The sequence below is a fragment of the Trachemys scripta genome, chromosome 15, assembly GCF_013100865.1.
Source record: "Trachemys scripta elegans isolate TJP31775 chromosome 15, CAS_Tse_1.0, whole genome shotgun sequence".
Lineage (NCBI taxonomy): Eukaryota > Metazoa > Chordata > Testudines > Emydidae > Trachemys > Trachemys scripta.
The window spans coordinates 2244675-2257935 of record NC_048312.1 but is presented as its reverse complement, the minus strand read 5'-3'; the positions used below and the strand labels follow the sequence as shown (position 1 = coordinate 2257935).

Genomic DNA, 13261 nt, shown 5'->3' with positions numbered 1-13261 from the left:
AGGCAGCACTGCAGATACATTCTGCTAGACAGACACACCAGGTGCAGTCAGATTAGAGCAGTGGCAGTTTGGATCGACATTTTTTTAAAAGGTGGGAGGGGTGGAGAAATCACAGTTCCTCCAATAAAAAGCAACAGAGGGTCCTGTGGCACCTTTGAGACTAACAGAAGTATTGGGAGCATAAGCTTTCGTGGGTAAGAACCTCACTTCTTCAGATGCAAGTTCCTCCAATGTCATTGAAAACTGAAAATCAAACCTCCCGTTCACTCCCAGTTTCCCTTTTGCTTCCCCCTGCCCTGGCACCATCCTACATCAGAATCTGTTTCCTTAATGAGGATGAAAAGACGCTGAACATTCAGTCTTCTGCCTTGTCCCCTAGTTCTGCAGGCACTTTAAATACTTCCCTACAATCACAGCTTTCCCATACAGCTGTTTTATTTTAAAAGCTTTTGTGGAGTTTGGTGACTGTTAGAAGCTATAATAATCCCCCTGTGTCACTCACCTGGCTGCTATTTACGTCCCACTTACCCCAGACCTAATCATCTGTGCTCAGAGTTAAGAGCAATTTCTTTACATTTGAAAAGTGCCATGACGCGTAATTGAACTACATGATACAAAGAGTGTCTGTGCTAACCACAAATAACCCCTGCTCACTTTAACTCAGAAGTGCATTGGAAGTACAGAGGGCCAGATCCTCAGCAGCTGGTGTAATCAGGGAAGCTGCACTGACATCACCAGAACTGACTTCAGTGGCGCTAGCCCTGTTTGCAGGCGCTGGGAATCTGGCCCTGCTCTCTAGATTTCACTGTTCAGTGACTGTCTAGTCAGCAGTTGGGAGTTCTAATAGACCAGGTATGTCTGAGCCTTAGCGCAATCTCCCTTCATCAGACCTGCTGTTGGTTCAATCAAACCCAAACCGTTCCTTCCTGCTCCCACCCTTCAAAGACGGAATGGTGCAGCTCCCCTGCCTCGGGGTATGTGCAATAGGAAACCCAGGATGGACAGCCCTACAAGAGCTCTGTCCTGCACCGCAGCAGTGCTGCCTGGGCTGGTCTGAGGAGCTGGGGACGTTAAGTACCAGAGAGCACTAACTAGACATCCCTGTAATGGGGGCTGCCACCCAAGTGCCCCTCAGGACCTGGACACTTCTGCTATCTCCTACCCCTGTTTTCCCCTTCAGCAAAGTTCCCCATCTCTGTCAACCAGGGCCGGCTCCAGCATTTTTACTGCCCCAAGTGGCGAAAAAAAGAAAAGAAAAAAAAAGCCGCGATCGGCGGCACTTCGGCGGCAGCTCTACCGCCGCCGCTTTATTCTTCGGCGGCAATTCGGCGGCCGGTCCTTCCCTCCGAGAGGGACTGAGGGACCCGCCGCCGAAGAGCCGGACGTGCCGCCCCTTTCCATTGGCCGCCCCAAGCACCTGCTTGCTGCGCTGGTGCCTGGAGCCGGCTCTGCTGTCAGCCGCAGCCCTGCTTAGCATCTGGGGGGGGGGGTTATTACAGTCACAAAGTTCTCAGACAAACACAAAATCAATCTTACCCTGGGCATGGCCCTTCCTCCAGGACCCTGGCAAGAGACTCTCTTTCCCTGCAGCTCCACTCTGCCAGTCCCTCACTAGGAGCCCCTGCCTGCAGCCTCCTGCTGCCTTTTACCCTGGGATCACCCTGATTCCACCCAAGTGGGGCCCCTCGGAAGGCAGAGTAATAAAGTCAAAGTCGTAAGCAGATTCTCACAAAGAGGGTTTGTGTGGGCGAGAGGGCTGCGGATGCTGGAATAAGTCACACGTGTGGGTGGAGCAGAGTGAGCGTTACTCACAGGTTGGGTGGTGATCTGGCCAGGGGGGTCTGAAGTAGGGTGACCAGATGAGAGGAAGAAAATATTGGGACATATGGGGGGGGGCGCACTGGTGGAGCAAAAAAAAAGCGGAGTGCCCCAAAATATCGGGACAAATTGCGTCCCGACCAAACATCGGTCAGGACCTGGGACAAACGCCTAAATATCGGGACAGTCCCGATTTTATCAGGATGTCTGGTCACCCTAGACTGAAGCCTGAGCCTGCCTGAGCCCCACCACCCTGGGCAGGGGCTGATATGTCCCCCAGTTAAACTTCCTGTGCAGATCCATGCAATACAGCCCCTGGTGACTGCAGAAAATGCCTAACTTGGAACCTCTCCAAGATTACAGCGAAGTAATCTCACTCCAGTCACTTGCCTTCTGCCTGCGGAGTGCCATGGAGCAGGCCGAGCAGCTGTCAATCTGACTGAGGAGTGGCTGCATTTGTGAACCAGTTAATAGCCAAGAGCTTCTCCTTTGGAGAACGAGAGGTTCAGGGACATGCCAGGTGAATCCCAGGGAGCTCCAAGAGATTTGCCACAATTGTCATTGAAATACATGCTGCTGTCAGGATCCGTCTCAGACCTCGGGTCTCTGACCAGACTCAATAACATGCAATAATCCCAGGGAAGAAGATTGCTCAGTAAATCTATACACTGGCAGCACGGCTTGTATATTACTGTTGATAATACACAAAAGAAGTGGGGCTTGGCTAAACCTTAAAAGCTCAGACCAGATAAACCATTGTTAATCCTAATTGCCTGTAAAAGAAGCTACAGAACAGGGCTGCAGCATCCCCGTACAAGAGCCCAGTTCAGCAGCAATCCTATCCAGTGGCCACGCTGTGAAGCAGATGCCAGGCACCGGCAGTTTGGGAGGGGTTTCTAGAGGAGCGCTTGCCCAGCATGTGCCACGTCAGCCCTGAACTCTTCATCTGGTAACATGTTAAGTGATAAAAACGTCCAGCCCAGCCCTGACTAGAACTTGCTCAGTTACAGTCAATTGACAGCTTTCAATTTCGGCTTCCGCACGTTGTTTCCCAGCTTACAGTCACTGGGCACTTGCTGTGTTTGCTCAGCGCTGGCTGCGGATTGGGCTGGCCGGGGGACCTTTAAACAGATTTTCTACTCTCGTTGGTAAAGAAAAATGTAAAACAAATGTGATTGGAATGGAATTTAGTGCGATAGGCAGCTTTCTCCCTCCCACATGCCCCCACGCATGGCACAGCGCCAGAGGAGCCCAATGGCATTCCAGAGCGTGGCACAAGCTAGACTGGCATCCAGACTGGGCCAGGCTCACAGCTGCTGGGTGCCACAAATCCAGCAGGGACGTACCAGTCCTGACCCCCGGTGAGGCCCTGCCAGGGAGATAAGCACTGACTCGGGCTGGTTCTTATTCTTCCTAGAGCAGCTTACTGCTCCCTCGCTCTACTGCAGAGAGCTTATGAAACACTGGTCTGTACAATGGATAACAGCCTACTACTGCTAATGGACTTACCCCTTTAGCTCAGCTGGTGCTTTGGAGCTGATGGCCCCGAGTGCAGACTCTACTTGTGGTGAGAGTTGTGACAGTTGCACAAAAACTAGAAGAGGCGACGGTGACAGGTGCTGTCTCCTCCCCAGAGCAGGGTCCGTGCTGCACCTGCCCAATTAACATGGTGTTTCCCTTCAAGCTTTCGAGCGAGGCCATTGCTATGAACCCTACATTCAGAATGGGAATTTTACCACCTCCGATCCTACCTACAACCTGGGAACGACGGTGGAGTTCACCTGTGACCCTGGCCATTCCCTGGAGCAGGGACCTGCCATAATCGAGTGTATCAACGTCAGGGACCCCTACTGGAATGACACCGAGCCACTGTGCAGAGGTCAGTTACCCTCAGCCAGCTGGGGTCGCTGTGCTTTGCGCTGGTACTGCATGTCGGAGAACATGCAAAAATAAAAACTCTCCAGTGTTAGTGACCGCGCTGCCAGAGAAAGTGACTCCATGTGAGTGAGGATAACGTAGCCAAGTTAAGGCATATGTCTGTGAGCCCTTGCCCAGCATTCAGAGACAAGTCAGCAAATGCAGGGAGGGACTTAGCCTCCATGGGGCCTGTTGACTGCACTGGAAGAGTGGAGGGCTTGACCTTTCTCAAAGTCAGCTGCCAGAGCTCCCACTGTGCCAGGGAGAGCTCCCGCCACGCTGCAGGCAGCATTCCCTCAGCCCCCAGGACAGCTGCTGTACATTGAGTGGATGTTTTCAGAGAACTATCCACAATGACTCCAAGATCTCTCTCGTGAGTGGGGTCTAAATTAGCTGTGACCACTCAAGAGAGAGATCTTGGAGTCATTGTGGATAGTTCTCTGAAAACATCCACTCAATGTGCAGCGGCAGTCAAAAAAGTGAACAGAATGTTGGGAATCATTAAGAAAGGGATAGATAATAAGACAGAAAATATCATATTGCCTCTATATAAATCCATGGTACGCCCACATCTTGAATACTGCGTGCAGATGTGGTCGCCCCATCTCAAAAAAGATATATTGGAATTGGAAAAGGTTTAGAAAAGGGCAACAAAAATGATTAGGGGTATGGAACAGCTTCCGTATGAGGAGAGATTAATAAGACTGGGACTTTTCAGCTTGGAAAAGAGATGACTAAGGGAGATATGATAGAGGTCTATAAAATCATGACTAGTGTGGAGAAAATAAATAAGGAAGTGTTATTTACTCCTCATAACACAAGAACTAGGGGTCACCAAATGAAATTAATAGGCAGCAGGTTTAACACAAACAAAAGGAAGTATTTTTTCACACAATGCACAGTCAACCTGTGGAACTCCTTGCCAGAGGATGTTGTGAAGGCCAAGACCATAACAGGGTTCAAAAAAGAACTAGATAAATTCATGGAGGATAGGTCCATCAATGGCTATTAGCCGGGATGGGCAGGGATGGTGTCCCTTGCCTCTGTTTGCCAGAAGCTGGGGATGGGTGACAGGGGATGGATCACTTGATGATTCCCTGTTCTGTTCATTCCCTCTGGGGCACCTGGCATTGGCCACTGTCGGAAGACAGGATACTGGGCTAGATGGACCTTTGGTCTGACTCAGTCTGGCCGTTCTTATGAGTCACCTCTCTCTGTCTCTTGCTATTTCAGCAATGTGTGGAGGGGAGCTCTCTGCCATGGCAGGAGTCATCCTGTCCCCCAACTGGCCAGAGCCCTATGCTGAGGGAGAGGACTGCATCTGGAGGGTACACGTTGGGGAGGAAAAGCGGCTTTTCCTGGACATCCAGCTGTGAGTACTTTGCAGGAGCCTGACCCGGGCTGGGCTGATCGCTTTCTTCCATCAGCTGATTTATCGTGTGTGATTGCTCTGCTGACACCAGAAACTGTTACAAGGCCCTGGGTGTGTTTGTGGGACGTGCTGCCCTTTGCTGTGCTTAGACCTCGGCAGGAGGCCTACACACAAAGTGACCACAGATAGCACTGACTGTGCCAAGACAGGCTACATTACTAGCCGCCTCCGTCACAGAGCAAAGCAAGTCTGTGTCCCAAAAGTTCCAATCCTGCTTCTGTCTCTGAAACTGCTGGTCATCTTCAGCAAGTCACTGAACCTCTGTGCCTCGGTTTCCCCACCCGTCTGAGGGATTGGGATATTAATGGGAGCAATATGAATAATGCCATTATTTTAGATGCAGACCGGACAGGGACAATGATCTCTCCAGCCAGGAAGAGGTGCTAAGAGAACTAGAGATGCAGATATTGAAGATGAAAAATATTACACAAGTGTCACTTGATTTATCGCCCTAGATCACATCCCGTGGAAATCTGCTGGACTCATGGGTGAAGGTTCTGCCTCCTTTTGCAGAATCTGCAGTTTTAAACAGCGAAGCCCATTTTGACAAGAGTCCCCATGCCAATGTGGTGCCACTCGATCTGCAGCATGGCCCCCGTGGGCCTGCTCTAGAGCATGGGGGTGAGCGAGAAAGCCCCTCAAGGGAGGTGTGCGCTCCCTGGCCCTGGCAAAGGGCTACTCCAGCATGCACAGGAGAGGGCAGATGAAACTCCTGCTGCTGTGGGGTTCTCTAAGGTGCAGAACGCTCCATCCACCACCCAGCCTCGCCGGGTCTGAAACACTCTCTTTCAGTCCCCGCCCCAGCTGGGCTCTGGGTGGGACCCTACTGGCTGGCTCTGGCCGAGGCTCTCCGTGGCTGGGTTCTTTTAAGCTCTTTTCACTAGCCCAGCATGAAATCCTTTGTGACGCACTCTGGGCTCGCTGCTCCGGAAGGGAAACGCGCTCGTCTCGGCGTTTCACAAGCTAATGACTCTTGAGATGGCTGCTGTGCATGCAAGTCCTAATGCTGGAGGGAGCAATACCAGGTCTGCATGAGATCAGCCTCGGCCAGGAATCAGTTTGGCAGCGATCAGCTCCATAGCTAGTTGAAAATCAGGTACTGGATCGTATTCCAGCCCAGCTCTGCAGTGCCATTATTACGCTAGACTAACTCGCCCCGTCACTTAACCTGCAGAAAAGCATTTCCCGACTCCCCCGTGGCTCACTGACATTCACACCGTCTCAGCTCGAGGGCCTGGCAGAGCCAAGAGAACGCGCTGCTTTCAGGGAGCAGCCCAGACTCCAGAGCGTCTGGGCCTTGAGCTCCTAATCAGCTCAGAAAAGGGCTCCGGAGCAGGTAGAGTGCTATTTTGGGATGACCTCGCTGCCAGCTCTGCAGCTCGTGCAGTCTTGGATATCAAGGGGACTTGCTGTCTACAGATAGAATAGCTTCAGTTTGAAATAGCTTTTGGGGGCCTGACCTTGTATTCTGTACAACTCAGCCCCTATCGGAAGGAGCAAAAGTATCCCAAACTCGCGTCCATGGCAGTGTTTTAGGAGATGACGCCAGTGCTCCAGGCGAGCTGGACTACAGGCAGAGCCCACTGGCACTGGAGTAATTAGCTGGGTCTATGCGTCAGACTCCAAAGCAAGGTCTCAAACTCTCCACCTGGGCCTCAGACTTTTCTGTGCAGCAAGGCTGGCTGGGGAAGCATGGACAGGAAATGGCTGATTCTTGGCTGCTGGGGTTTTCTCAGTCATTGCTGGCATATAGTGTATTACAGTCTGAAGAGGTTTGGGCCTGTTCAGCCCTGAGAGCAGAGGCAGGCGGGCTGGGAAGCTGAGGAATGAGGATGAATTTTCATGCTGTCCTTTCTCCCTTTGAAACTATTAAACGCTGGTGGAATTTAAGACGTCGTCATTCCCCAAATTACCAGCAGTAAAAGTCTGCTGTCCAAAATGTGGACGCAGCCCCAGGGAAAGCTGATGGGCCAATTCTGTGACATCCTTTCAGGCATGGCCTGGATCATTACTGGCCCAGAACACCCATGGGTGAGACAGTTTGAAACTATATGCAGGTGTTTGGGTGTATCTGTTGCTAATCAAAATTCAGAGCAAATAAACACAGGACACCAATCCCAAGCAATGCCCTCTACAACTTTGGTTCTGCAAAAAAATGTGCCGAGAACAGCCATAAACACTTCACCAGCTGCTGTTCCCTGGTTGTTTTCATTAGCCTTTTAATTCCTACTTCAATGCTTTTGGCACAGATTTGAGAACTTGGAAACAACTGTGGTAAAAATGGACTGTTAGGGCAGATGTTCTATTTACAAGGGCTGAGATAACTTCAGAGCGAGTGAAGGCATGAAGTGCAGAGGGGCTGCAAAGGGCAGTGTGTAAACACAGCATCCTCCTCTCACCTGGTACTTTTAACGTAGTCAAGTGTCCAGGAGATGGAGACACGCAATAAATAATGACTTACCTACACTCTGGTACTCATGCAAGTGAGTGCCAATCACAATTTCCCTGTAGTATTGATAGGAACACGGGATTTGTATTGCATATGGGGCCCATGGGCTATCCAGTGTGATCCCCTGTCTCCAGCACCACGCTTTGCATGATGCTTTGCAGGAGGGCAAAAACTCCCGTGATGCTCCTGTCGGGATATGTAACACCTCACATAAGGCAAAGCCTCTTCTTCTTCACTGTGGTGACTTGCTAATGCTCTAAGATGTGTGGAGAGCTCCCCTTGCATTCTGCAAACACTCCATCATGGCCAGAACACTGGGCGGCAGGGGGGAACCTACTGGATGGTTCCTGGGAGCAGAGGGAGACTGACACAGGTTGGAAAGCAGGTGGACTGAATGTCCCTTTCACAAGCCTTGCCCTCGACAACATGACTCATTTCAGGTCACAAATTGCACTTGACCTCCGGCCTTCTCTGTCATTCAGTTGCTCAATGGACTACTCCAGATTGTGAGGAAGTGTGACTGGGCTGGATGTATTTGTATGTGACTGGGCTGGATGTATTTGTATGTGCCTGTTCCGCAAGTCACTCCTTGGCTCTGAGCATGTCTCACTTGGTCACTTAGCTCAGAGACAACCAAGACTTTGATGGGAACTTAACATCTCACCCAGACACACATACACATACGCATGCAAGTGTGTTTATTGTGTGGAGAGTGGGCTGGTTCTGTCTGTCTTTCTGCAAACCTGCTTCCAGATTTAGAAGCCTGCATGGCCGTTCACGGATATAATGATCCCTTCCATCCTGTTTGCAAACAGCTTTTACTTCTCTTTCGGGTGGATCCAAGAAGTGTTCCCCAAAACAAGGGAAAGGTTTTATTAAAGACAAATGAGCTGGGGACTGAAGCCAGTCTCTGCTATGATTGAACCCCATGCTAACACATGCTTGTCCAGGGCAGTCCAAAGCTACAAACTATCTTGCATTATTTCCTGTATTCTTCTGGCCCAGTGTGCTCTGAAGCTCACCACCGGCTCTGACCCTCAGACATGTAGTTTTATGGAAGCCCTTGTTAGTAGGGCTGCAGTCACTGGCACTCTCACCTGTGGCTGGAGTTAAACTCCAGGACATTCTCTTTGAATGGGAACTCGATGAGGTCCAGGCAATAGAAACAGCATAATTCCATGGCACCTAATATTTTCTCAAGGTGCTTATTGTGTAGGTAGGACACTTCCAAGAACTCTGTGTAACTTTGAGAGACAGAGCACAGCCTACAGCCTACAAACAGCATCCAGTCTACACAGCTCCCCACCGCACGGCTGCTCCAGCTGGTAAGGGCATAGTGCCACAGCCGGAGAGGCGGCAGTGGGGCTGCATGCCCCTTGGGAATGCTCAGCACAGCTCCAGCTCTGCAGGAATTGTGTTTGATGCTTTAAAAACCACCGAGTACGAGCCCCTGAAGAGTGGTGTGGCTGCCACTCGATCACTCAACTGACAGAGCAAACGAGACAGTGTTGTGTGCGTGCACACTTCAGCAGAGCGCCACACATCTCAATCAGCAAGCAAGCGCATGTGCCAATAACGACATCAGTTTCCAGGCTCAGGACAGAGCTCTGGATTAGAAACTGGATGCCCAGCATTTCTAGATGAGAGCTCTGCTGTTAAGCTAAGTGCCAGGACAGACTCACACTCATCACACAGCCTGCAAACCCTTTGGCCTGTTTCACAGCTGTCCGAGCAAGTGGTGTCAGACTCACTGGATTCAGAGCGGCAGCGTGTTAGTCTGTATCCGCAAAAACAATGAGGAGTCCTTGTGGCACCTTAGAGACTAACACATTTATTTAAGCATAAGCTTTCATGGGCTAAAACCCACTTCATCAGATGCACGCAGTGGAAAATACAATAGGAAGATATATACTGTATACACAGAGGACATGAAAAAATGGCTGTTGCCATACTAACTATGAGAGTAATCAGTTAAGGTGGGCTATTACCAGCAGGAGAAAAAAAACTTTTGTAGTGATAATCAGGATGGCCCATTTCAAACAATTGACAAGTAGGTGTGAGTAACAGTAGGGGGAAAAATAGCATGGGGAAATAGGTTTTACTTTGTGTAGTGACCCATCCACTCCCAGTCTTTATTCAAGCCTAATTTCATGGTGTCCAGTTTGCAAATTAATTCCAATTCTGCCGTTTTCATTGGAGTCTGTGGTTTTTTTGTTGGAGTATTGTGACTTTGAGGTCTGTAATCGAGTGACCAGGGAGGTTGAAGTGTTCTCCGACTGGTTTTTTAATGTTATGATTCCTGATGTCTGATTCATGTCCATTAATTCTTTTGCGTAGCGACTGTCCGGTTTGGCCAATGTACATGGCAGAGGGGCATTGCTGGCACATGATGGCATATATCACATTGGTAGCTGTGCAGGTGAATGAGCCCCTGATGGTCAGGCTGATGTGGTTGGGTCCTATGATGGTGTCTCCTGAATAGATATGTGGACAGAGTTGGCAACGGGCTTTGTTGCAACGATAGGTTCCTGGGTTAGTGTTTTTGTTGTGTGGTGTGTCGTTGCTGGAGGTGCCCAACTTTTGCCCTCTGTGCATGAACCTCAGCGTGCGGGGAGAGTTTGCTTGCCTTATGCACCATTGTTACCGGGACTGTTTCTGGGGCTGAATACACACAAGAGAGGCAAGCATTGGTGTGACTTTCTTTGTCAGAAAATCGTCACAGTGGGACCCTCTCGGCTCGGGTTTAAGGAATGGAAGCCCAGAGCAAATCTGGATTGTGTGTGAAGGAGAAGATTGGGAAGACAGGGTTTCACGAGGAGGCATCAGAGGGATTTTTCTGCTTTTCCTGCCTGACTTAATGTCGTTGCTGAGTTTGCTTGGCCTGGTAAGATCTACTCAGGCAGGAGGCCATTTGTAATGTAACCACAGCTTTGCTAAAACTAGCCACTGATGAGCCATACACCCTAACGGCTGTGCCACTAGGTGGCACTCTTTGTACATATTGTGACTCACATACACACATGCTCTGGACGGGATCTTACCTTGAGAGGACATGCAGAGCAGGGCAGGCAGGTGGCCTCAGAGCCAGGGAAAGCAGCTAGTGTCACCCGTGTGGCCCAGTTAATGGGGCCTGGCTGCTAGTGTCCAGCAGTGGAATAGTTTTAGTGCTGGTCACTCACTAGTGTGCATGTCACAGAATCATACAATCATAGAATATCTGGGTTGGAAGAGACCTCAGGAGGTCATCTAGTCCAACCCCCTGCTTAAAGCAGGACCAATCCCCAACTAAATCATCCCAGCCTGGGCTTTGTCAAGCCGGGCCTAAAATTAGAAGCACCTGTAATCACTGATGCTAATTAACAGACAGTGGGAGGGAAATCTAAGGGATTCTGCCGGCTTAACAAAGAGGCCTGGTTGCTATTTGGATGCAGGGACCCACTGCTGGGGCTGGGGCTGCACTGACAACCAGGCTACCAGACTGGTTCTGCGGGAGCTGTGTCCCCAGCATTGCTTCGCCCAGCGTTACACAGCACCCCCCGGGCTCGCCGGCGGGCGTAGAGGGATTCTTCCCTGATGGCTGCTCTCCGCTCGGTGCTGACAGTCTGAGCACTGCTGCTTTCGGCTGCCTCAGGACTCAGGGAGCCTAACTGGCCAGTCTCAGTTAATGAGACGAGTACGTTTGTGTGACACGCTGTACGTTACAGGTGCAGGCCACGTAGAAGCATTGCCCCTGGATAATATGGATGGGCCATTGAAAGGGAAGCTACAGGGAATTTTGCACTGACAGGAAATTATTATTATTGTGTGCGTGGGTGTGTGTGTGCGCGTGCACACACGTGTGTATTCACGCTGGACTTCACATGTTCAAAGCACTCTACAGATGCCATGTGCCTGATCCAAAGTCTATTGAAGTCAATGGAAAGACTCCCATTGACTTCAGTGGGTTTGGGGACAGGCCCTCACTAATTAACCTTTCTCCTAATAGCTCCCAGCCCCTTTCCTGATTGGCCCCTGGACTCGAAGTGACTGTCTGCCTGAGAGCCCCAGCACGCTGGTGTCAGTAGCACAGGCCGGGCCCTGGGAGGTGCTGCACTCTGGGTGATCAGCAGTTCTCTGAGTGACAGGCCTGTTTCAGCATGTCAGGAGGGCTGAACGCTGCTTTGCCCAGGGGACGCTGGCTCCGGCTCTTTCACTAACACGGCTGCTAAGAGCACAGCGTGAGCTGCGCCTGGCCCTGAGCTCCCCTGGTCTGTCTCCATCAGCGCGCGAGGAGACCAGTCCGGAATTTCCCCTCACACGTTATTTTCCCCACAGCCGCCACGCACTGCAGACAGAGCGCACGTGGGCGCCTGGCACCGTCTCAGGCTGCACGCTACCAGAATAACTTTGCCACCGACAGGGCTGTGACTCCGCCTTCACGGCTGCGAGGAGGGCGCGGAAGGACCACAAGCCATAGCGACCTCTGAGGCAAAAAATCCCATTGCCTCGCTGTCGCTTGCCCACAGTGGTAGTTATGGGGTTAAAAAGAAGGAAAATTAATAATGAGAGAAACCTCCACCTGGGCTGGAGAAGTGAGTGGGGGCGGACGGACCCAAAGGAGAAATTGTTGTTGGAGGATCTGTTGAAATGATGTAACTGGGAAAGGTACCAGAGGATGGGAGGAGGGATAAAATCCTCTCCTCCTCTGTCCCCCCTAGGCTCAGCTGTGGGAACCAGCTCCAGTTCCCTTGTCCTGGCTTTTCTTTCTTTTGTATGTCTGCATGAAATGCATCCACTCTCCTGCCTGATTCCATCAGACCCACTGCGTGCGGAGGATTGGGTTCCAGGCCCCTGAGACCAGAGACGTGACGTAGGATTGCCTCATGCGGCGCACATACAAGCTGGCAGCCTCACTGCATGTTCAGGTGGCTAGCCAGTAAGACAGGATTCCTCGGAAAGCTGCCTGTGCTGAGAGCCACTGCCAGGGGGATACTGCCAATGCGGCGGGAAGCTCTTGTGATGCTCTTTGGGGATTCCCAGAGACGATTCCACAGAAGATCAAGTACTAGCTTAGAGTCAAAACGGCTTTAAAGCTTTCAGAGAAAATCCGAAGGCCGGGCTCCTAATGCACCTTCCCAGCTTTGTGGGGGCTGGGGCGGGGCAGAACTGGAGGCCAGACAGTTTGAAGTAATCAAACAGAAATGGTGTTTGCTGGAAAGCAGAGATTTGCACCAAGTGCCAGCGTTCTGCTGGGATTGGCTAGATAGCTTCCACCAAGAACCTTACTCAGACATTTGCATTTGCATCTCAAAGCAAAGCCGCGCTAGGCTGGGGTGGGTGTGGGGCAGGTGCCCAGCTGAGTGGCAGCGGCGATGGGTAAGAGAAAGCGTAGTAAAACCAGGGCACTCCCCAACAGGGGCAGCGTCTCTCTCCCCAGCGTGCCTGTGCGGGAGATATGGGCACTGCCATGTTCTGACCCTGCCGGGGCGCCCCAGTCCCTGGAGGTTTCCATGCTGTGAGACGCTATCAAAAGACTTACTAAAGTCAGGAGACAGCACATCTCCCCCTTCCCCACTGCCCACCCTTGTTATCCTGGCAAGAAGGATGTTTGGCTGGTTTGACACAATCTGTTCTTGACAAATCCCTGTGGACTGTTATTTATCACC

At 51.1% G+C, this 13261-nt stretch overlaps 1 protein-coding gene across 2 annotated transcripts in view; it reads left to right on the top strand.

Moving 5' to 3' along the window:
* The window catches only part of SEZ6L (seizure related 6 homolog like), a 143041-nt gene that overhangs the window by 112772 nt on the left and 17008 nt on the right, over window positions 1-13261 (top strand). For both annotated transcript variants that reach the window (XM_034791293.1, XM_034791292.1), the window contains exons 8-9: window positions 3503-3697; window positions 4969-5107. In XM_034791293.1, coding sequence (XP_034647184.1) covers window positions 3503-3697; window positions 4969-5107 — 334 coding nt within the window. The remainder of the gene's footprint in view (window positions 1-3502; window positions 3698-4968; window positions 5108-13261) is intronic.